Here is a 26,428-nt window from a genome sequence, read left to right as displayed (position 1 = left end):
CTCTAAACTTTTCCTTTCCACATACCTGTTCTAATATCTTTGAAGGTTGCAATTGTTCCCTGCTTCTACTGCTCCCTCTGGCAGCTTGTTAAACATACTCACCACCCTCTGAAAAAGAGTCTCCCTCAAGTACCTTTGAAATCTTTCCACCCTCACCTTTATCTTTGCCATCTATTTCAAGATTCCCTTACTCATGGAAAAATGTTATGTCTATTTACCTTATCCATGTCTCTTATGAGTTTATAAGCCTCTATATCAATGGTTCTCCATCTTTTTCTTTCCACTCATATACCACTTTAAGTATTCCCTAAGACTACACAAAAGAGTCTGGAAAAACAACCGACTGAAAAGCCTCACAAAGATTAGCGTATACAGAGCTGTTGTCATACCCACACTCCTGTTCGGCTCCGAATCATGGGTCCTCTACCAGCATCACCTACGGCTCCTAGAACGATTCCACCAGCGTTGTCTCCACTCCATCCTCAACATTCATTGGAGCGACTTCATCCCTAACATCGAAGTATTCGAGATGGCAGAGGCCGACATCATCGAATCCATGCTGCTGAAGATCCAACTGCGCTGGGTAGGTCACATCTCCAGAATGGAGGACCATCGCCTTCCCAAGATCATGTTATATGGCGAGCTCTCCACTGGCCACCATAATAGAGGTGCACCAAAGAAGAGGTACAAGGACTGCCTAAAGAAATCTCTTGGTGCCTGCCACATTGACCACCACCAGTGGGCTGATATCGCCTCAAACCATGCATCTTGGCACCTCACAGTTCGGCAGGCAGCAACCTCCTTTGAAGAAGACTGCAGAGCCCACCTCACTGACAAAAGACAAAGGCGGAAAAACCCAACATCCAACCCCAACCAACCAATTTTCCCCTGCAACCGCTGCAACCGTGTCTGTCTGTCCCGCATCGGACTTGTCAGCCACAAACGAGCCTGCAGCTGACATGGACATTAACCCCTCCATAAATCTTCGTCTGCGAAGCCAAGCCAAAGAAAGAATGCTATAGGTGCTCAGTGATTAGTAAAGGATTGCTTGAGATGGTATGTAGGTGGAAAGAAAATGTTTGAAAACCACTGTTGTAATCGTACCTCATTGACTGGTTATGTGCACAGTTTCATAACTCCAAAGGAAATGGGCCAATGACAATTTTTCTCAAGCAAAATATTTCAGTAACAATTGGGTCTAGAGCAATGATTCTCAACCTTCCCTTCCCACTCACATACCACCTTAAGCAATCCCTTACTAATCACAGAGCACCGATCCCATAGGGATGACTTAAAGTGGTACTTGAGTGGACAAAAAAGTTGAGAACCACTGCTCTGTATGTTTCCCCCTGTATAGTGGCAGGTGGTCGGGCAGTGGGGGGTGGGGGGGTGTTGAAAAGTCCCAGCCTCCCCTTATGAATTGAACAACTCAGTAATACTCTTAAGGCTCTTCTGCACCTTGCTAGTTTAATGATATATTTCCAATAATGTGGTGTATAATTATGTACAGTTATGTGATTTCCCCAAGTACAGGACCAAGAGAAATAAAGGAGGGGGGGGGGGAAGAGAAACAAATGAGAAACAGGGAAGATGAATACTATAGAACAAATCTATGGCTTTGTTAACGTAAGTGTAACTTACTGACAATCTCCAAGCTTACGTATGTCGTCCAGGGCCACTGAGTGCACGCTGTCTGAAGAACTGCTCACAAAGGAGTTTAAATGTGAAAAATACTTCACTCTTAACACCCATTCGCTGTGCAGTTTACGTCGTAAAATAGGGCTGAAAAAATGAACGATGGGAAAAGATATTTGAGTCTTATCAAAGATGGTACACCACAATTAGCAAGGATTAAAATTAAAAGTCTGGGTTCATGGAGTGTCTTGGCTGACACCATAACACACATGTGCAGAGTTTCGGTTGAAACAATAATAGATGATTCAGAAGACATAACACATCTCAAAAGAAAACAGAAATTGCTGGATGTTCTCCAAAGGTCAAGCACCATTAGTGGAGAGAAACGAAGGTGGCATTTCAGGTCAAGGACCCATTCAAAATTCTTCCAAATGGTCTCAGATCTGATACATCTGCATGCTGAATGACACGCTGGGTCCTTCCAGCATTTTTTAGTTTTATTTCACATTTCCACCATCTGCACTTCATCTGATTTGCATTTGTAACATATCTCAAGGTATTTTTTTCTTTGCAGGAGAGGAAGAGAGTTTTCCTTGTTTATTATTTACCCTTTAAACAATAGCATCAAAATAGATGTTTGAGCCTTGCTGTGCACAAGTGATTGATGCATTTGACAGCATCAGAGTTTCCATTCCCACTGTAGCGAACTCTATTGTACAATGTATGTATCCATATAACCACATACAGCACAGAACAGGCCAGTTCGGCCCTACTAGTCCATGCTGGAACAAATCCCCGCCCTCCTAGTCCCACTGACCAGCACCCGGTCCATACCCCTCCAATCCTCTCCCCTCCATGTAATTATCAAGTCTTTCCTTAAATGTAAATAACGTCCTTGCTTCAACCACCTTTGCCAGAAGCTTATTCCACATCCCAACCACCCTTTGCGTGAAGAAATTTCCCCTTATAATTTTCCCCCTGCAATCTCAAACCATGGCCTCTGGTTTGAATCTCCCCCACTCTTAACTGAAAAAGCCTATCCACGTTGACTCTTTCTGTCCCTTTTAAAATCTTGATCACCTCCATCAAATCCCCCTTCAATCTTCTACACTCCAAAGAAAAAAGCCCCAGGCTGCTCAACCTTTCTCTGTAACTCAAACCCTGACATCCTGTCAACATTCCCGTGAACCTTCTCTGGACTCTCTCTGTTTTGTTTATATCCTTCCTATAATTCGGTGACCAAAACTGCACACAGTATTCCAAACTTGGCCTCACCAATGCTTTGTACAATTTCATCATAACATCCCAACTTTTGAATTCAATTCTCCGACTTATGAAGGCCAACATTCCAAATGCCTTCTTCACCACTCTATCTACTTGAGTATCAACTTTGAGGGTACTATTTACCATAACTCCTAAATCCCTTTGTTGCTCTGCATTCCTCATTTGTCTACCATTCAATGTATATGACCTATTTAGATTTGCCTTTCCAAAATGCAACACTTCACACTTATCCGTATTAAATTCCATCAGCCAATTCTCAGTCCACTCCTCTAGCTTTCCTATATCTCTTTTTAAGCTACGGTAATCTTCCTCACTATCCACAATACCACTAATCTTTGTATCATCTGCAAACTTAGCCAATTTACCACCCCTTCTTCCAGATCGTTAATATATATAACAAACAATAGTGGACCCAGGACCGATCCCTGAGGAACTCCACTAGTCACCGGCCTCCAATTTGACAAACAATTTTCTACCAGTACTCTCATCCACTGTGGTAATAAAAAGTGCTATTTAGATAAATATTTATTTTTCTTAATTATTAGTTTTGCCAACTCTGAAGCAAACCTGAACAAGAAGCTTTCAGATATGTTTAGGAATGATGTGCAGTGATATCAAGGAAACAAACTTTTGGTTCCTGTCATAATCCAACCAAAAGAATAAATCAGATGTGTTTTAATTTTCTTTTAAATTTAGGCATACAGCACAGTAACAAGCTCTTTTGGCCCACAAGCCGATGCCACCCAATTACACCCAACTGACCTAAACCCCCCCTCCCCCCCGGTATGATTTATTTTTAACATCATTTATTTCCATATGCAGTCATATCATGTGAGCATACAAACAAAACACAGATCACATAACAGATGTATACAATGCATCAATCTATCTTATTGGAGTTCCATTCATAGGAGCATCACAGATTTGTGACACCCAATTAACCTTATTCTAGCCAATTTGTAGTCATCTTTATAGTTAACCATGCCCTTACTTATATGCCCATTTTGAAACTTTCGAGCTTAAATAGGAGAGGGTCAGAGTAAATCTTACTGAATTTATCACTGTGGCATCACCATCTCATTCTGTATACATTGCCCCAACCACATATCGAGTGCACCAGTTAAACTCTTCCCCACCACTGCGATTACGGGGAAATTATATCTTTAATCAACCCCGTTAACTGTAGCATCAGCAGTGACCACTTGGTGTTGAAACGATCATCCCTTAGTTTGAGTTTACCTGTTATACTTTCCATCAAATATACATTTTTAACTCTTTCCCTCCATTGTTGGACAGTTGGTGGTTTACTTTTTTTCCATAACACTGTTATAATCTTCTTTGCGAACAACAGCAACATCCCAAGTAACCATATCTGGTTTTTGGTACCTATATCCTCTGGAGTCACTCCCAACATAAAATATACTGGCTCCATAGGCAGGAGTACCCCCTGTGATTTTCTTAATTTCCACCTGAAAATCTTTCCAACATTGATATAGTTTGGGACAGTCCCAAAAAATATGGGTATGATTTTCAATCTTCCTGCATTCTCTCCAACATAATTCTGAGGTGTTTCTGTATCTCACCCACTCCCGTGGATTCTAAAATGCTCTCATTTTAATTTTCCATCAAACTTCCTCCAAGTAGGGCTACTTGTTAACTCATGGCCATCAAGGTATGTCTTTTCCCATGCTTCATCTGTAATACAAATATTCATTCCTAATTCCCATTTCTGTTTTATTTCCATAGTGTTTCCTATAATCTTGAATCCATCTGTATGTGAGCAATCAAGTTATTCTTTATCTCTCCTTCCATAGTCAGCATGAAAATCATTTCAAGTGTGGATGTTTTTTGCATGTAAGTCTGTAAGTAGTGCCGCACTTGAAGAAATCTAAAAAAAATCCATCCCTGACCAACCAAATTCTTCTTGCAGATGTTCCCACAATTTCAAAGTTTCCCCACAAAAAAAGGCGATCCACAATAGTTGGCCTTTTATTCGCCCATTTTCCAAAGTTGTTATCTACCTTTCCAGGTAAGAATTCTGGGATAGCTACTATTTTTAATGCTCTGGGTATAGAGTTAAAAAGATTGAGTTGTTTTCCAATAGCCAACCAAGTTTTCATTGTGAATTTAATCCATTCATTTTCTATTTTTAATTTCTTCCAATTAGCTTGGCGTCCAGAGAAATACTGGGGCTTGAATTTTGTTCTGTACTCACCCAACCCATTTCCATATCATTTAATATCTATGTTATCAGGGTCCTTAGCTGTGCTGCCCAGTAGTAATATTTAATGTTGGGCAAATTAAGGCCCCCTTTATGTTTTGACAATAACAAAGTCTTAAGTCTAACGCTAGGTTTTTTTTTATTTTTACCATATAAATCTTGATATCAATTTAAGAGCTTTAAATGCTATCAGAGGAAGTTCTACCGGTAAAGACAGACATTCAGACAGTTTCAATTCTACCAATTAATGATAAGGGGAGAATCTCCCATCTGAGCAAATCTGCCTTTATTTCCTTCAGTAACTTTCCATAATTGGCTTCACTCAGTTTTAAGATGGAGGGAGTGAAAATAACACTTAGGTATCTGAAGCCCTCTCTAGACCAATAAAACATGACCTGGTTATCTAATTGTGATGGCCATTGTAACCGACAGCATCATTGCTTCCAATTTTGAGTCATTAATTCTATAAGTAGATATTACTTTATAGGTACAATTCTTTTTTTTGAATGGTGGGAGGAAACCAGAGCCCCCAGGGGGCAGACACAGGAAGACTGCACAAGCTCATTACAGGCAGCGTGGGATTCAAATCCCAGTCCCAATCTCTGCGTTGTAGCAGCATTGCACTAACCACTATATTAACCATGCCGTACATTTCTTTGATTTCCAAATTTGAATGAAATTCTTTGAATGGGCAATCAGATCTTTTTCCTAAATCCATGCCCCATAAACAATTAACTGATGTCAGCCCTTTCTCACCTCTAACCCAGAATGAGATTCTGTCTGCAAACTCCATTTCATATTTAGCAGTGTGCTTCACCTGCTCTTTGCTGTGGATCTGTGGTCTACTTACCAAAATAGGCTGTCTGCAGCATAAAACCTGCTGATTATGTACCAGTGTCTTCTGAATATGGGACTGGCTCACTGCAGATCTCCAATGTTAATGTGCATTTTAAAGATTTAGGGGTCACAGTGAATATGCTCCTCCTTTATAAACAAGCTTTGGTTAACCCCGTAATTTTTTCCAAAGATCCAAAATTTTCTTCAATCTAAAAAACCTCAACGTTTTTTTAAAGACCTTAACTTAATTGATAGAACATTTTTATGGAAAGGGAAAGTGGCTAGAGTATCCTTGGAAAAATTAACTTGGAAATTTGAACATCCACATTTTCAAAATTATTGTAAAGCTGCCCAACTGAATTTTATTAGTGCAATGTTTGATGTAAATAAATCTCCAACTTGGGCAAATATAGAGCTATCTAAAATTGATGAACAATGTATGCAAGAATTTATCTACAAATGGAATTCAAAATTGTTAGTTGGTGAAGATCCATCGATATTGAAGCATATTAATTGAATTATGGAATAAAATAAATTATGAGATAGGTGGAAAAGGTAAGGTTTCATCTAAAATGCCTTTATATCAGTAAATGCTTTTTCCCTTTACTGCTAAAAATCTGTTTTTGAAGATTTGGAATCAATTGGGGATTACAAATGTTGAAGATGTATATCCTTTAATCGAAGATTATTATTCCTAATAATATTTTTTCTTGCTATTATCAAGTAAAAGCTTTTTTAAACTGAAAAGTTAGGTTATAGTTTAAAATTACCTAGACAATCTGCTTTAGAGTTATTACTTACTAAAGGAGATATAAATAAATTTATTTTTGAGATGTATAAATTATTACAAAGTAAAATATCTAAATCCAATATTCATAAGTCAATATGGGAACCATACATGAAATGGATAACCATGTTGAGGAACATGGTTATCCAACTGCACGAAAACCAACAAGGTCGGGTCAGATACAGCAATGAGCTCTCTGAACCCTTCTCCATTAACAATGGCGTGAAGCAAGGCTGCGTTCTCACACCAACCCTCTTTTCAATCTTCTTCAGCATGATGCTGAAACAAGCCATGAAAGACATCAACAATGAAGATGCAGTTTACATCCGGTACCGCACGGATGGCAGTCTCTTCAATCTGAGGCGCCTGCAAGCTCACACCAAGACACAAGAGCAACTTGTTCGTGAACTACTCTTTGCAGACGATGCCGCTTTAGTTGCCCATTCAGAGCCAGCTCTTCAGCGCTTGACGTCCTGTTTTGCGGAAACTGCCAAAATGTTTGGCCTGGAAGAAAACTGAGGTCCTTCATCAGCCAGCTCCCCACCATGACTACCAGCCCCCCCCACATCTCCATCGGGCACACAAAACTCAAAACGGTCAACCAGTTTACCTATCTCGGCTGCACCATTTCATCGGATGCAAGGATCGACAACGAGATAGACAACAGACTCGCTAAGGCAAATAGCGCCTTTGGAAGACTATACAAAAGAATCTGGAAAAACAACCAACTGAAAAACCTCACAAAGATTAGCGTATACAGAGCCGTTGTCATACCCACACTTCTGTTCGACTCCGAATCATGGGTCCTCTACCGGCATCACCTACGGCTCCTAGAACACTTCCACCAGCGTTGTCTCCGCTCCATCCTCAACATTCATTGGAGCGACTTCATCCCTAACGTCGAAGTACTCAAGATGGCAGAGGCCGACATCATCGAATCCATGCTGCTGAAGATCCAACTGCGCTGGGTAGGTCACATCTCCAGAATGGAGGACCATCGCCTTCCCAAGATCGTGTTATATGGCGAGCTCTCCACTGGCCACTGAGACAGAGGTGCACCAAAGAAGAGGTACAAGGACTGCCTAAAGAAATCTCTTGGTGCCTGCCACATTGACCACCGCCAGTGGGCTGATATCGCCTCAAACCATGCATCTTGGCACCTCACAGTTCGGCAGGCAGCAACCTCCTTTGAAGAAGACCGCAGAGCCCACCTCACTGACAAAAGGCAAAGGAGGAAAAACCCAACACCAACCCCAACCAGCCAATTTTCCCCTGCAACTGCTGCAACCATGTCTGCCTGTCCCGCATCGGACTTGTCAGCCACAAACAAGCCTGCAGCTGACGTGGACATTACCCCTCCATAAATCTTCGTCCGCAAAGCCAAGCCAAAGAAAAGAAACATGAAATACAATAGAGAAATCCTACCATGACCCTCCACCACCTAAAATGACAGAAGGAGAAGACAACAAAATGAACTGACTCAGTATATAAAAGGAAAAGATAAAAAATTCTTGTTTATTTTATTAAGTGACGACATTGTTCAACGGATTTAATGTATCTTATAGATTGAACTTTGAATAAATGGGAAGGGGGGAGAGGGAGGGAGGGAAGGGAGGGGGAAAAAGGGGAGAAAATGACCTATATATTCAAGAGAAAAATGTCTGTATGTATTTTGGTCAATATGGTTTATTGTGTAAAAAATAAAAAAAAATTTAAAAAAAAGAATGAAATGGGAAAGTGATTTGAATAGGAAGATAGATGAAAATGATTGGAGGAATTTTTGTAAAGATAATATGACTAAGGTTATAAATGTAAGGTATAGATGAGTACAGTATAATTTTCTACATCAATTACACCTAACCCCTCAAAAATTAAAGAGATTTAATTTAATGTCTTCAGATTTATGTTTTAGATGTGGTATAGAGATAGGTACCTTTTTTTCATTCATTCAATTGGATCTGTCCTAAAGATAAGATCTTTTGGATACAAGTTAAATTATTTTTGGAAAAAGTATTAAATGCTAAATTTCCATTTGATCCAAAGTTTTTATTATCCATATAATTTTTTCTGTGTGCAAATTTTATTACAATTGGTGTCATTGTGGGTTTTAAAATTTTAAAATAATGTATTAAAAAAAACCCTGTAATTTTGTGATAAACAGTGACTAGAATTCAGCCATCATCTAGTCTGACAAAATTCACTCCACTCTCAGTATTTTAAATTTAAAATTTATGTCCTTCCATTTGATTCCTTTCATGCCCTTGCTCCTGTTTATCTTTGTGTTTTGTCCCAGTTATTTAATATTCTCTTTTACATTCTCTCACGTGCACTGTAGATTTGTGTGCATCTCACTATTGATAGCTATGTAATCAACAAGAGTCTATACTTTGGAATTTCTGTTGGACCCTCTTTCACTCATTTCTTTATGCTTTCTAACTTGATTCACTGAAAAATCCATCCCTTTGAAGAATTCTTTCATTAATCATTGCAAGATCATCTTAGATTTTGAACAGAACCAGGTCCTCCAGCCCAACACATCCTGGTCAACCAAATTACCCCTCTGAGCTTGTCCCATTTGTACACATATCTTTCCTTGAGATTTTTTTTGCACTACCGATAAGATAAAATTCATGTGACATCATGTAGGTAATTTGACAAAAAGTCTGAACTTTGAATCCATTTCCCTGTGTTTGGCTCTTTTTCCTCTGAGCTCTACATATCTGTGTATCTGAGGACCTGTCCAAATATCCTTTAAATGTTATTATTGTATTCACCACTACCACTTCCTGTGGAAGTTTTTAAATTTTTTTTATTTAATTTAAAACCACTTAACAACCATATCACAATTTCAACCTTATCCAAATACATATAGTTTTTTTTAATAAAGTAAAAAATACAAAAATTTTCCTCGAAATCCCCTCCACCCCTCCCAATCCCCAACAAACTAAAATAAGAGAGAAAAAGGAAACCACAACAGGAGCATTTCACTTTCCAATCTCTTAAATTTATCTACATGTTCATACAGGCCCATAAGAAAAAATGAATGTTCGAGATTCTTTGATATTTTAATACCAAGAGTTTTTAAATGTGGTCTCCATATTTCACAAAAAACTATTTATCTCTTAAATTGTAAGGCATTTTCTCAAGTGGAATACAACTCCGAACTTCTGAATGCCATCTGTCTATTCCCAAATCAATATCTGACTTCCAAATTATAGCAGTACATATTGCCAAAACAATTTGAACAACTTTACTTAATACATATTTGATTTTAATTTAGGTTTGATTCCTCTAACATCTCCCAGCAAAAATAACATTGGATCCTGTGGGAATCTAACTCCAGTTATTCGTTCTAATAAATTACCCAAATCAAGCCAAAAAGGTTTCATTGTGGAATACTGTCAAGTCAAATGCAAAAAAGTACCAACTTCTTGTCCACATCTAAAAGATAAACCTGAATAAATATAATTCATATTATGTAATGTACTTCCTGTGGAAGCTTGTTCCATATGCCCACCACCTCTGTGTGAAAAAAAGTTGTCCTTCAAACTCATCCCCTTTATGTGAAAAAAATTAACCCTCTATACCCACCCCCTCTGTGTGAAAATAATTACCCCCTCAGCTCCTTTTAAATCTTTCTCCCTCACCTTAAACCCATGCCCTCTAGTTTTAGACTCTGCTACCCTGGGGAGCAGACTGTAACTATTCATCTTATCTATGCTCTAATCTTTTCTGATAACATAGCATTGAGTAGGATATACAAATATAGAAATAACCAGGATTCTCTTTATTCGCTTTATATCAATTTAACACTGACAAATTGTCTTCCTTTTCTAAATTAATCCCATTAACATAGGATTCTACACTTCATTACTCATGTATAAATTTAGCTTCCACTTCAAAGGTTGGTCACCTTAACCACTTCATGTCCCATCGAGATTCCAGTCAAGAAAGTTTCTCTGAAATTCCGTTATGGATTTATTAACAAGCACCCATCTCAGTGACCCTGCTTTTAACACAAAGCTTTGATAACTTTATCAAGTCAGGCAAACCAGCAGATTCAGTCACCATTTCCTCAAATAGACCACGTTGGCCACCTTTGTTTCATAAATCTATGTTTGTTTTCAACTGGCAGAGATGTGAGGATTTTTATGCAAATGAAGGGATAATGTTTGCTGAACGCAGTGTCCAGTATAAAAACTGATAAACTACTGTGCTGAACATGATGTCCAAATCAAACTAAAAATCTGTCACTTGCATTTGATAGATATCCATCCCTTCTTCTCTTTCACATCCACTACTGCAGCTGAGAAATATGCAAGAAAAGCAAAGAGCTGGCAATGGGGAGAAAAATCTTTAAGCTTGTTCATAGTTCAAGTGATCTTTATTGCAAACATTTGACAAACATTAGTCTGAAGTAAACCCACTACTTTTTAAAGTAAACAAAGCATTTTAAACATTCATGACAACCTACCGACGGAGGAGGTGTGGATCTAAGACCTGGGATTGCAAGGCATTGGAGTCCTTGGATTTCTGCAGATTGAGATCTTCATTTCCCACAACTAAAAGGTTCACAAATCCAGCATCATCACCAATCAAAATGTTATCTTCACCTGTACTCTCAGAGAGAGTCACCGAACAGATGCAAAGCATTATGTTTTGCATGGGTTTAAGGGTAAAGAAATTAGTCTGTGGAAAAATATGACAATAGCTGTTAAAGTCATTTGGATTGTTTTACATATAATGCAAAATGATGATATGTATCTGTTATGATGCACACAATAGAAATAACAGGCTGCAGAACAGTGCAGGGCAGGAAGAGGCGCTTCAACCCATGTGTCTCTGTTGAACATGATGTCCGAATAACTTGTGAGGAAAGATTGCGCAATTTGGGATTGTACTCGCTGGAGTTTAGGAGATTGAGAGGGGATCTCATAGAGACCTATAAAATTCTGGCAGGACTGGACAGAATGGATGCGGAAGGGGTGTTTCCAATGGTGGGGGAGTCCAGAACCCGGGGCCATGGTTCGAGGATAATAGGCAAACCATTTAGGACTGAGATGAGGAGGAATTTCTTTACCCAGAGGGTGGTGAATCTGTGGAATTCATTGCCACAGAGAGCAGTAGAGGCAGGTTCATTGAATATATTTAAGAGGGAATTAGATCTATTTCTTCAGTATAAGGGAATTAGGGGTTACAGAGAGAAGGCGGGGATGGGGTACTGAACTTTAAGATCAGCCATGATCTCATTGAATGGCGGAGAGCCGAATGACCTACTCCTGCTCCTATCTTCTATGTTTCTATGTTTCTAAGCTAAAAAAATCTGTCACTTGCACTTGGTAGATATCCAGTCCTCTTTCCCTTTCATGTCCATGTGTTTGTTGAGAAGTCTTTTAAACACTACGGCTGTATTGTATCTGTTTCCACCGCTACTTCTGGCACAGTCACCTCTGTGTAAAATATTTGTCCCTCACACCTCCCTTAAAGTTCTTCCCCTTTAATGCACGTCTTCTAGCATGTGACACTTTTGCCCGGGGGGGGGAAAGATTCTAGCAGTTCATCAAATTTAATGCCTCTCATGATCTTATACATCTCAATCAAGTGTCCCCTCACCCTTCTATGGTCTAAAGAAAGCAATCTGCTTGTCTAATCTCTTTCCATAACTCATCGCTCAAATTCCACTAGACGACCTCTGTACTCTTTCCAAAGCCTCCTCCACACCCTTCTTGTAATGAGGCGATCATGCAGTATTCCAAATGTGACTTAACCTAAATTTTACATAGCTGCCAAATGCTAATTTATTTTTTATAACCAAAGGCCTGCCCAATAATGTCATTGGGCATTCTTTATCACACTATGCATTCTTTATCATATGCATTCTTTATCACACTATCTACTTGCAACACCAACAACAACCTTGCACTCAATGTCACCAAAACTAAGGAGCTGATGGTTGACTTCAGGAAAGGAAAGCCAGAGGTAGACAATTCAGTGATCGTTGGTGGAGAGGGTGAGCACATTTAAGTTCTTGAGAGTCACTGTCTCGGAGGATCTTTCCTGGACCCAACATACCAATGGCATCATGAAAAAACCACGTCAACACTTTTACTTCCTCAGGAGTTTGTGAAGGTTTGGTATGACATCAGAAACCCTGGAAAATTTCTACAGATATGTGGTGGAAAGTGTACTGACTGGCTGCATCACAGTCTGATATGGGAACATCAATACCCCTGAGCATAATGCTCTCAAAACGGTAGTGGACACAGCCCAAGACATCACAGGCAAAACCTTCCCCATTAATGAGTATATCTGCAGGGAACACTGCCATTGGAGAGCAGCAGCAATCATCAAAGACCCACACCATCCAGCACAGGTTCTGTTCTCACTGCTGCCATCAGGAAAGAGGTATAGGTGCCTTAAGACTCGCACCACCAGGTTCAGGAACAGCTCTTATCCCTCCAACATCAAACTCCTCAATGACAAACTCAATCAGAGAATCATTTAAGGACTCTTACTTGAGCACTTTTATTCTCTCTGCATTGCACAGTTTATTTTTACATTCATTATGTTTACAGTCCTTCGTTTACATGTTTAGACTGTGTACATTTTTTTTTGCACTACCAATTAGTGGTAATTCTGCCATTCCCATAGGAAAAAGGAATCTCAGGGTTGTATGTAATGTGATGCATGTACTCTGACAATAAATCTGAAATTTGAATGTGTTACGGACCTTGACTCCCAGGTCCCTCTGCATGCCACTAGTTTTTAAGGGTCCCACATTATTTGTACACACTCTGCTTCCAAGTGATCTCCCGAAGTTCAACACTCCTCAGTTTTTTGGATTAAACCACATCTGCCATTTCGCTGCCTATATCTGTAACTGAGTTGGATCCTGTTGTATTATTTGACAACTCTCTACACTGTTCACAACTTCACCAATCTTTCTGTCGTCTACAGAATTACAAACCCACCCACCAACTTTTTTTTCAAGCAGTTACTTACATCCATCATAAACAAAAGGGAGTCAAAGAACTATCCCTGTGGAACACCATTTGTCACCGGCCTTCTGCCAGAATAATAACCTTCCATCACTACACTCTACCTTCTATGAGCCAGCTAATTTTGTATCCAAGCTGTCAACGTTCCTAGAATCAGTTCACCCTGTTCTCATTTTTTCCAGGTGCTAGCTGAAGGTTAAAATGAACAGGTGACTTATTCATATGCTTAGTTAGACATACTATTCTATAAATAATGATAATACGTAATAAAAGAAGAACATTTTGGAAATCCTCAGCAGATCAGATAATGTCCAAGGAGAAGGAAACAGGTGACATTTTAGGTTGATGACCTATAATTAGAACAGATTTGGATTTGCAGCATCTGTAGCATTTTGCTTTTAGAATATCGAGAATTTTCCTGTTCACTTTATCTTTAAATGTTCAGGACAAGTCTCTATGTTGCAATTTGCAAAACAGATAAGCATTTTAAAAGAAACATCTAAAAAAGGGAAATTTATCAGGAAGGTGCAGCCAATAAATAGAACTAATTACTCTAATTGCAATTCGCACAGGTATGGGCCTATCCGGCTAAATTATATCTTTGTTTATTTAAGAATTAAGATGCACAAAGAGCTTTCATTTTTTAGACAGTCAGAGGGAAAAATTATTTACCTGATTTTTAGTCTTTGGTTTATGATCCCAGATAATAATACTCGTTTCAGTGACTGTTACAATTCGCTTTAACTGGCTAAGATAATCACAGCCAGATACCTGAGAAATATCCTAGATGAAAGTAATTAATACGTCAATAAATACATTTGCAAAAAAACTATAGTGATAGCGATTTTGAAGGATTTTAAATGTTTTTTCCCCCCCAAAAGAAAAATTGTGGTAGTTGTTTTTTTTTTGGTTTTTCAGTGGTCAACTTACATATAAAATCGGTTTTCAAGGGTCGACTTTTACGCCAAATTAGTGCCCAGTGGTTTTTTTTTAGTTGAATTTAAGGTCTCAAAAGTATAAATGATTTATAAGTCAACCCATTTTTTGAGAGATTTTTGAGGATTTCAAAACTCGACATACAACCAAAATATATGGTTGGTAAAAATATGATAAATCTTACAAAATTGAAGACACAAAAATGTAAGTGATCACCATCAAATTGCTCAGGTTCCTTGTCTAAGCTTCTCTGTGAAGGCAGGCTTCATTGATGTGGTTCAGTTTGATAGACAATGTTGTCTGGTGATGTTGTAGCCAATGCAAATAATTTATTTTCAAATAAATTGAACAGGACAGCTGTCACAGTAAACAGACGGCTTGCTAAACGTTTGCTCAGCTGTAACTACAGTACATGACAGCCAGTCAGCAATCGCCATCATTTCATTGCACAACTGATGCCAGCAAATGGAACACACACATGCTTAGTTACATGTAAAAATTGAGCGGTTGCCAAAGGAGACATGCTGTTTGGTAATCTTGCAATATCTGCCAAGGGACTTTTGAATCATGAATTCATCTCACTGCAATAAATATCTGTAAACATCATGCTCATTTTCAGATGCAAATGCCCACCAAGTTATAATTAATGCTTAACCAACTTTCCAATATTATAGTGTGTGGATTTCCATTTTGCAAACATGCATTGAAAATTTCAGTGGATTTTACTGTCAGGACCAGTAGAGAAGATCTCTAGTGTCCAGTGTCAGCATTCAATTTATTAGGAGTCTTGATTTTTCCTTTGCTTTAAACTTAGTCTAAATTCAGAATTGATCAGAATATTCCATACTGCACTCATGGCTGTTAATTTTCATATCATTGGAGGAATAGGATACTCACGCCAATGCTGGTATATGTCTGAAGCTTCATCTGTAAAATCAAAATGATTACCAGAAGGTAAAAAAGACAAATTTCTCATTAAAATACTGGTTGCCCACAAGCAATTGCAGAGACCAACGTCTTACTCTATTAGTAACATATGAAATTATGTAGGTATTCCATAAAAAAAACACTCAATTGAACATCTGTAGAATTTTCTGCCCATTGATGCAGTAGAGGCTGCCTCATTGAATGTCTTCAAGACAGATTTTTGAAGAATAGGGGAATTATGGGTGATGGGGAATGGAGCTGAGTTCATGTCCAGATCAGACTTGATATGATTGAATTGTGTAACACCCTTGATGGGCCAAGTGGCCAACTCCTGCTCCTGTTTCTTATGTTCCTAAGTAAATACTGCCAAAACAAAGTAAGTGACAATCAGAGAATAGGGAAATGCTGTCAAAGGCAAGATGCAGAATTAATAATTTAAACCTTAATATTTATGAAGTTTGGGGATTCACATTTTGCTGTGCAGTTACCTAAAGCACTTTAGTTAAAATGCTGTTGACAGAGTGCATCCAAAGCTATCTTTGGCAACATTAGTAGAGTGCATCCTGAACTAATTTGGCACTCATCACAGTGTATGTGTGCTGTCCAATTTAAATTTTTTTATGCCATATTGTCAATGTTACATTTATTCCGCCATTATTTTGCCTGCATATTAACAGTCTTCAATAATATAGGTTCTGTACCTCTTCCTACAAAATTATAGACTTGTCATGAAATAGGGCTACTTTGCACTAAGCTTCTGCATTCAGGTCACTTATTTAAATTACATCTCTGATTACCACATGGAATACCATTCTCTATTTTAGCTCTTTTGATGCAAATCCTCTTGTGACTACCCATTGTATTCTGCCCTTCAAATATTTCTTATCCATTCGCTGGATACTCCTAATCCCCACACCTTTAAAATGTTATTAAAATATTTCAAGAAGGCTTTTTTAATTAGGTTGCATTTTAAGTCAAGGAGAAATTGCCTAATTATTCAATTTTTCAACTTCATTTTATTTCAGCACCTCACATACCATTTAGGAGCAGGTGTAATTCAACTGTCCCCTGAAGCTTCGCTGCCATTTAATTTTAAGCTTGATCTTATTGTGAATTCAGCTTCACATTCCAATCAACGCAGGGCAAAGCCTTCATCCTTTGACCATCGACAAATGCTTTAAGTCGGTTTTCATCACCATTAAAGGGAGAGAACTTGAAAGACTCACAATCCTCAGAGGAAAAAAAAGTTTCACCCCTTCAATCGTGAGTGAGTGGCCCCTAATTTTTAAACAGGAACCCCTAGATTCCTTCACTTCAGGAAACATCTTCTCCACATCCACCCTTTCAAGTCTTCTCAAGATTATATGTTTCAAGCAATCGTTGGTTTTACACAGGGAAATTCAAGCAGGCACCGTTAGGTCCTTCTACCCCATATAATTTGCCCTGTAATGTTCCTTCAGTGGCACTTTGGAGAAATTTGGACGATATTGCCTCAGAAGTTCCTGCCTTTGTGACGAGCAAGGATTTTAGGAATGCCAAGTGCTGTGGCAGATTTGAGGCCTGATTGGGGGGTGGGGGGGGGTTAAACTAAATTGTGCAGAGGATACGGAGAGTCTGCAGAAAGATATAGATAGGTTAAGTGAGTAGCTAAGGGTCTGGCAGATTTTGGTAAATGTGATCCAATTTGGAAGAAAAAAATGAAAAATTAAGAATATTATTTAAATGGCAAGCAATTGTAGCACACTGCCATGCAGAAGGACCTGGGAGTGCTCGTGTATGAATTGGAAAAGGTTGGCTTGCAGGTGCACCAGGCTATCAAGAAGACAAATGGAGGTTAGCTAAGCAGCTAAATCAAGAGCAAGAAACTAAGAATCAAGCAAAGAAATACAGGTACTGACCAGAATTCAATTCAACTTTAATGGTGAAGTTCATCTCAGCCACGGAGCGTCAGCAAAATGGCAAGATGGCAGCTGTTTAAAACCATTAAAAGCACTTAAAATCACCTTTCAACTGGTTACATACCTAGAGCATGAGCAGAACATGAGGAATTAAACCAAGAAATATAATTACTGACCAAAATCCACCATTGGTAGTGGAATCAATCTCAGCAAAGGGACCTTGGCAAGAAGGCCACTGCAAACACCTCGAGGTCTGCAGAGAGATCCATCCCTGGCACGGGGCCAGCTCAGGAGCAATCACTGAAGGAGGAGGATTTACATATCCTCTTTCAGGAGATTCAAGGAGGTAATGAAGCCCTCTCTAATAAATTAGTTGCCACAATGGAGGAGATTAACCAGTCTATCACAGGGCTGAAAGTCATGTCCAATCAGTTGACCACCTAAGTAGTTGCCGCGGAGGAGTGTGTCGGGCAGTAGAAGACCAAATAACAGAGATGGACTCCTCCCTTGAGATGCTAAGGAAAATAACTTTCTGCTCGGAAAAGTGTACCAGCTAAAAACATTACAGCAGTTAAAATAATGTCCATATCATTAACCTGAAGGAAGGTTCTGTGGGAAAGGATCCTGTAAAATTTTTTAAAGGCTGAATCCCAGGCATTCTGGGACAAGAACACTTTAGTGAACCAAAAGTGATTGAAAGGGCCCATTGAGACTTTGTGCCTGGCACATTTGCAGGCCAGAGACCAAGATACATCCTGATAGAACAGTTGAGGTAACAGAACCAGGATAGAATCCTACACTCTGCGTGTGGGGTGAGCAAGAGAGGACAAGTACCCCATTATTTAGGAGTGCAGGCCAGTGTTATTTTTTCCTGACCTGAGTGCAAGTCTAATGAAGCGGAGGAGGGAGTTCGACCAGGTAAAGAAAAGGCTTCAGTCTAAGAATATCCCAGTTACCTTGCTTCAACTGGCAACTCTGAGGGTTGTACTCCCGAATGAAAGGAGAAGATCCTTCAAGGCACCCAGGAAAGCGATGACACTCTTGCATAATTGGCCAGTTGGAAAATGAAATAGCCAGCAAGAGCAGGTGTCGGAAAATTGGATAGGCAGTCATGGTCCTCACAAACTGGTGAGGATATGTGCTTGAACTTGTACCTTGAATATTTGCCTTCACCTGTAATCACTTTTCCCACCTTATAATAGATAAGCGAGATCTGATCTAAGCCATTTGAGACTGACTAATTTTTTTTTAATGATGACTGGTTTTCACAGTAACTGTTTCTGAGTTGAGGATTTTAACAAAAGAACTAAATGTATTAAAACTTGAATAATCTTATATAATATTTTTATATTGGAGCCCAGAGCCGGGCAAAATGTTTAAGAGTTAATTAGATATGCTGCACTTCGTGAGTGCAGAATATAAATCCCAAATTAATGAGGGAGGTAATGTTGAATGTTCAGTGGTTGGCATTAGGATTGGGGAGGGAGGGCTTTTATATTTATATTTATTGTTAGTTTTATTTTTTAATTCATCAAGCATTTCAGTGCCTTATTCAATTTGTCACAGGAGTCACATTTTTACTTGCATGGAGATTTTACAGGAGGTCATAACATTTCCAGATATATATAGCGATTATTAATAATGAATAAGGTAATGAAATTTGTTAACTTTAACGTGAATGGGATGAATGGTACAGTTAAAGGGAAATGAGTCTTGGCACACTTGAAAAAAATGAAAACTGATATTGCCTTTATACAGGAGACCCACCTTACGACACAGGAACATAAAAAAATTAAGGAGAGAGTGGGTTAGACATGGAATATAATTTTCTTTTAATTGCAAAGCTGGGGGCAGCCATCTTGACAAACAAAAACATGCCAGTAACTTATGGAGAAACTACCATTTACCCATCAGGCTGATATGTATTAGTTAATTGTCAGCTTTACTCAGAGTCCTGGACATTTTTAAACTTATATGCACCACCTGATGATGAACCCTTTATTCAAGATATCTTCCGTAAGGTATCGGGGGAATATTATTTGGATCTTGTCCTGGACAAATCGACGCAAACAGTATCCAAAATAAAAGCAGCCAAAACCACTTTGGGATTTATGAATGATCTGAATCTGACAAACGTCTGAAGGCAAACACATCCTTGAACTAGGGATTACTCCTTTTATTCCACACCTCTCGACTCCCATACAAGGATTGAACTCTTTTTGCTATCACCGCAGTGAATTCATAGAACATTAGTATCTGAATACCTATCTAGAACCCTGGAAGATCACTCACTTCCTACTCTTTCAATTCTGATGCCAGAAAAATTAACTAACTCAAACAGGTAGCATTTGAATCCTACCCTTCTCCAAAATCGAGAATTTTGAAAAGTCATTAGAGACCAGATTAAAGCTGTTCTGTAGGATAAATAGTTCCTTTGCTCCCAATAGTTTTATTCCATGGGACATATTAAAAGCCCCATAGGGGACAGATACTTTCATATAAAAGAAACATATAAAGAGCTTGTAAACAAAAAACTCAAGTACAACACTGCACATTTATAAAAGTGGGGGGAAAAAAAACATCTTTAGAACTAAACAAATACATTATGAACTGGGAGAAAAAGCCCATAAAGTCTTATCCTGGCAAATGAGGGCAGAGGAGACTTCGAGAGCAATAAATGCAATCCAGACAGAAATGAGCTCAGTTTCACATCATCCATCACTGATACATTTAAACAGTTTTATACAAACCCAGAAGTCCTAAGATTGATGAATTTTTATCCTCTGCTAAACTACTCAAACTGGACCAAGAAGATCAAGTAAATTTGGACCTTCTCTTTACCTCAAAAGAAATTGAAAAAGCATTGGGCTCACAACAACTCGAAAAATTACCTTGGAGGACAGTTTCCCACCAGAATTTTACAGAAAATTTAACAATCTACTTATATCCCTCATCATGGATGTAATTAACTTAGCATCTAAAAACCCAAACTCTCCCTGAAACATTTTCTGCGGCCATAAGCATTCTTAGAGATAGTATATTAAGTATATGGAGGGACAGGGTCTGATCAGGGACACTCAACACGGATTTGTGTGTGGAAGGTCGTGTTTGACCAATCTTGTTGAATTTTCTGAAGAGGTGACTAGGAATGTTGATGAGGGCAGAGCAGTGGATGTTGTTTATATGGACTTCAGTAAGGCCTTCAATAAGGTTCGTATGCGAGGTTAGTTAGGAAGGCTAAATACTTGGGTATTAATTTGGAGATAGTCAAATGGATTCAACAGTGGCTGGAAGGAAGGTCCCAGAGAGTAGTAGTAGATAATTGTTTGTCAGGATGGAGGCTGGTGACAAGCGGTGTACCTCAGGGTTCAGTATTGGGACCGTTGCTGTTTGTTATGTATATTAATGATCTGGAGGATAGGGCAGTAAATTGGATTATTAAATATTGAGATGATACTAAAATTGTGGATGATGAAGAGGGTTTTCAAAGGTTGCAGAGGGATTTAAACTGCTTAGAGGAGTGGGCAGAAATATGGCAGATGGAGTTTAATGCTGATAAGTGTGAGGTGCTTCATTTTAGAAATAATAATTAAAGAAAGACATATGTGGTAAATGGGAGGGCATTGAAGAATGCAGTGGAGCAGAAAGATCTAGGAATAATGGTGCATTGTTCCCTGAAGGTAGGAGCGCATGTGGATAGGGTGGTGAAGAAGGCCTTTAGTATACTTGCCTATATAAATCAGTGAATAGAATATAGGAGTTGGGAAGTAATGATGAAACTGTACAAGGCATTGGTGAGGCCAGATTTAGAGTACTGTGTGCAGTTCTGGTCACCAACTTATAGGAAGAATATGAACAAGATAGAGAGAGTGCAGAGAAGATTTACAAAAATGTTGCCTGGGTTTCAGCATCTGAAATACAATGAGAGATTGAGCAAATTAGGTCTTTATTCCATGGAACTTAAAAGGCTGAGAGGAGATGTTTAAGATAATGAGAGGGATAGATAGAGTTGAAGTGGAAAGGCTTTTCCCATTGAGAGTAGGAGAGATGGATACAAGAGGTCATGGGTTGAGAGTTGACAGGCAAAGGTTTAGGAGTAACATGAGGGGGAACTTCTTTACTCAGAGAGTGGTTACTGTGTGGAGTGGGCTTCGGGAAAGGTGGTGGAGGCAGGGTCAATTTTGTCATTTAAGAAAGAGTTGGATAAGTATATGGATGGGAGGGGGATGGAGGGATAAGGGCAGAGTGTTGGTAAGTGGGATTAGAGGAGGGTGCTTGGATCAGTGTGGACTAGAAGGGCCAAATTGGCCTGTTTCCATGCTGGAATTGTTATGTGGTTATAATTACTGTTATTCGTAAAAAGAACAGAGACCCATTGAAATGCTTCTCATTTTGACCCATTTCATTACTAAATTCAGATTACAAATTGATTTCTAAGGCCCTGGTTAACAGGCTTGGGTAATACTTGCTTAAACTAACAAATACAGACTAGACTGGCTTTATTTTGAAATGTCAGTCAGCGAACAATCTATGTAGACTCTTAGATATTATTCACTTGCAAAGTTTAAGGCTGAACCAATTGTCGCTATGGCTCTGGATGCTGAGAAAACCTTTGACAGGCTAGAATGGCCATATTTATTTTGAGTCTTGGCCAAGCTCAGATTTGGGCAACTGTTCATTAATTGGGTTAAAACTCTTACAAAACCCAAAGCTAGGGTTGTCACTAATGTATAGATCTTGGCAGATTGAGCTGACAGGATAGCACCTTATCTCCGGGACTTTTTGTTTTGGCTATTGATCCCTTGACAGAGGCAATTAGGCAACACCCGCAGACAAAAGGTTTTATGGTGGGTCAGACAAGCCACAAAATTAATCTTATTGCAGACAATGAAATCCTATATTTAACAGATCTGATCAATTCCATTACTAAATTACAGATTCTATTAAAAGCTTATTGCAAAGCTTCAGGATACAAGGTGAACTGGGGATAAAGTGAAATCATCCCCCTAACAAACTTTGATCACACTGAGTATCAGCCAACAAGTCCATTCAAATGACCATTGAGTGGCATCAGATACCTTGGAATAATAGTGGATGATAATCTCCAGAATTTATGCAAGCTCATCTACCTCCTGCAACTTAGTAATCTGACCTCCACTGCTTTGTGCGGCAGTGAGTTCCACAGATCCATGACCCTCTGACTAAAGAAGTTCTTCCTCCTCTCTGTTTTGATTGGATAACTTCTAATTTTAAGACTATCACCCATCAAGGGAAACATCTTATCCGTATTCACTCTATCAAAACCTTTCAATATTTAAAACATCTCTATGAGATCACCCTCACTCTCCTATACTCCCAATAGTACAACCCAAGAGCTGCCAAACGCTCCTTATACTCCAGCCCCTGCATTCCAAGAATCCTAGTAAATCTCCTTTGCACCCTTTCCAACCATATCCTATCATTTCTAAGATAGGGGGCCCAAAACTGTACAAAGTACTCTAGATAGGGTCTCACCAATACCCCGTAGAACCTCATTAACACCTCTCTACTCTTAAACACTATACCTCTTGAAATTAATGCTAGCATAGTATTTGCCTTCTTCACTACCAATCCTATCTGGGTATTAACTTTCAGATTACTCTGCACAAGGACACCCAGATCTCTTTGCACTTCCGAGGATTGAATTTTCTCCCCATCCAGACAGTACTTATTTCCACTGCCAAAATGTAGAACCAAACACTTTCAACATTGTACTTCAATCTGTCTGTATCCCTCTGAAGTTTTACGGTTTCTTCAACAGTTCCTGCTCCACCACCTACCTTGGTATAATCTGCAAATTTGGCCACAAAACTATTTAGTCCACAATCCAAACCATTAATATAAATTTTAAATAGCAGGGGCCCTTGCGGAACACCATTTGTTACAGGCAGCAATTCTGAATGGGATCCCTTAATTTCAACCCTTTTCTTTCTGCCTATCAGTCAATTTTCTATCCAATCTAATAGCATTCCTGTAATTCCATGGGCCTTCATTTTACTTATCAGGCTAACATGTGGCACCTTATTGAAATCCTTTTGAAAATCCAAATATATAACATCTACAGCCTCCCCTTTGTCTATCCTACCTGAAATTTCTTCAAAAAATTCTAATAGGTTGGTCAAATATGATCTACCCTTTAAAAAACCATGCTGACTAGGACCAATCCTGTCATGCATTTCCAGGTATTTCATAACTTCATCCTTGAGTATTGACTCTAATATCTTCCCCCACCACTGATGTCAGACTTATAGGTCTACAGTTCCCTTTTTTTCTGCTTCCCACCTTTCTTGTAAAGAAGAACCACATTTGCAAATTTCCATCCGTCCAGAACCACCCAGAGACAATTGATTTCTGGAAGATTTCCACCAATGGATTTGCAATCTCCAAAGCCACCTCTTTCAAAACCCATCGGTGTACCTCATCTGATTTATCTGTCTTTAATCATTCAATTTACCTAGCACAATTTCTCTAGTAACCTTAACCGCATCCAACTCTACTCCATGGTAGGATGGGATAGCGGCATCTTGCATTGCCAGTATTTCATATGTACCTGTGGATTTTCTGTGCAAATCCCACTTTGCCTCCCTATTTGCATCAGAGACTTCATCCCCTGCAGATCTTAATGCCATTATGTCACCCGACCTGAAGGCAGCATCACAAGTTTTCTGAGGAATGCACAAACCTTCGCATCTCGGCATGGTTTCTGTATTGCTCTGCCTGTACAGCATTTGATCACCATAACATCCTCAATTAATTTGCCCATGCAGCTAGTCATTGAGCTTGTATACTCACTGATGTGGATGTGGAAGGATCCACCTTCCTGGATTCAGTGCTCCCATTGTGGTCTTCTCTGTATCAGAGAGACTGGACTTGGAATGGGAGATCGCTTTGCTAAACACTTTCACTCTATCCGCATCAATGACACAGATTTCTCAGAGGCCAACCATTTCAATTTTGTGTTCCACTCCCACACTGACATGTCTGTCCATGGTCTCATGTACTGTCAAACCAAGACCACCTATAAATTGAAAGAGCAACACCTAATTTTCTGTCTCTGTACTCTCCAGCTGGACGGCATTAACTTCAACCGCTATTTTATGATAGCCTACTCCTCATTGTTCCTCTCTTATCCATCTATTCCTTCCTCCAGCTCTCCACACCATTCCCTTTCCATTCACAGAGCCATTCCCCCCTCCCCTTGTTTGCTGTTGTGCCCTCCCTTCTTTATCCACCTTCAGCCTGTGGGCCTATGTTCCTCCTCCCTCTGCCCCTTCCCCTCACCATTTTATTTGGGCACATGCCAACATTTTTTCATACCTTGATGAAGGGCTCAAGCCCAAAACATTGGCTATGTATCTTTATATTTGCTATATAAAATATACTATTTGATTTGCTGAGTTTCTCCAGCATGGGGCCTCGCATACAGTATTTCTTTTTGAAGTCCTGACCATCAGATAACTGGAATGGTCATTTTGAGGAACAATTAACTCTGGTGGGGATGTCATTTTCCTGTCAGCATGTGTGTATTAATGATGACAAGGTATGCAATGTTCATTTCTTCATTATCTGTAATTGGTGCATTAATCAATAACTGCACATAGATTGAAGTCATCCTAATGAGGTCATTCATGCTTTTATCAGTTGCCTTTGTGCAACTGATCCATTCTATATGTTGAACCATACCACTGGGGTACAAGACTAAAGATCAATTTGCTCTAATTACAACACACTAATCTATTCTTTGCATGACCATTTATTTTTTATAATCCTTTATCTCTTCATAACATCTTAATTGTACTTAAATTGTTGTTAGTGTGTTTTCCACACCAGGGAAGCTGTAGCAAGTAAAACTTTTATTGCATCTGTACATTATACTTATGTATATGACAATAAACTCTTTTTCATTAGTCACTGCAAATATTATCGCCCAGATCTCTGCCTACATTATCATCATGAGCTTCACAGTGGCCTGTGTCCCTGAAAACAAGGGAATGGATGTGTGGCTATGATCATATGGTGCAGGGGAAAATACCTTCCCTTCTCTCCAATGACAGTTTCCTGTCGTGATTGACGCACCTCTTGAAATTCCAAAGTCTTTTTTTAAAACTCTCAGGTAGGATGGGATACTCTCCACTTGCTCATCTGAGTGCAAGCCCAGCAACAAAGTCTGCAGATACTGTGATTGTAGTAAAAACAAACAGAAATGCTGGAGGAGCTCAGCCAATCTTGCAGCGCCATTGGCGGGTAGATGTATTACTGATGCTTCAGCCCTGAGCCCTTCTTCAAGGTATGAGAAAAAAGTAGGCAAGTGTCTGAATTAAAGACTCAGGAGAGAAAGGGGGCAGAATGGCAGGGTGAGGAGTTCAGAACATCAGACAAAAGATGTTGGTTAATTGGATACGAGTACCATCCAGGAAAACATATCCGGCTTGAATGACACCTCATCACCCACTGCTCAAAACATCTATTCAAGCCACCACTGGTAAGCAATGGCATAGACTATCTACAAAATCCACTGCACTTACTGATTGTGACGAAGAGAGAGTGCATTGTAAGGCTGTGCTCTGTGTTTAATGACCTAGTGGCAATGATGGAGCAGCTGCAAACAGCAACACTTTAGATTGTGTAGGTCATGTTTTATCACCTCATAATTGGGAGAAAAGCCACTTCAACATATTAAAAAAAATCTAAATGTCACCATTGTCGTAATATTTTGTGCATTTCAAATTTAAATATAAATTTAATTTTATACAGCGCAGTAATGGGCCCTTTCAGGCCATGAGCCTGTGCCATCCAATTATACCCAATTGACCAACAACCCCAGGACATTTTTGAATGGTGGGAACAAACCAAAGCACCCAGAATA

The 26,428-nt window shown here is 39.2% G+C and overlaps 1 protein-coding gene across 6 annotated transcripts in view; it reads right to left on the bottom strand.

Annotated features, from left to right (window-relative positions):
* LOC138760424 (WD repeat-containing protein 64-like) overlaps positions 1 to 26,428 on the bottom strand; it is a 119,119-nt gene that overhangs the window by 78,943 nt on the left and 13,748 nt on the right. For 4 of the 6 annotated variants that reach the window (XM_069931005.1, XM_069931002.1, XM_069931004.1 and 1 more), the window contains exons 5-8: positions 15,596 to 15,625; positions 14,435 to 14,545; positions 11,239 to 11,453; positions 1,642 to 1,782 (exon numbers count right to left, since the gene is read on the bottom strand). In XM_069931005.1, coding sequence (XP_069787106.1) covers positions 1,642 to 1,782; positions 11,239 to 11,453; positions 14,435 to 14,545; positions 15,596 to 15,625 — 497 coding nt within the window. Of the gene's footprint in view, positions 1 to 1,641; positions 1,783 to 11,238; positions 11,454 to 14,434; positions 14,546 to 14,914; positions 15,019 to 15,595; positions 15,626 to 17,523; positions 17,592 to 26,428 lie in introns of those variants that run through there. The other 2 variants (XM_069931006.1, XM_069931007.1) reach the window with 2 other exon arrangements.

This window comes from Narcine bancroftii, chromosome 4 (assembly GCF_036971445.1).
Source record: "Narcine bancroftii isolate sNarBan1 chromosome 4, sNarBan1.hap1, whole genome shotgun sequence".
Lineage (NCBI taxonomy): Eukaryota > Metazoa > Chordata > Chondrichthyes > Torpediniformes > Narcinidae > Narcine > Narcine bancroftii.
The sequence above is the reverse complement of the archived record's forward strand: the minus strand, read 5'-3'. Positions and strand labels throughout refer to the sequence as shown.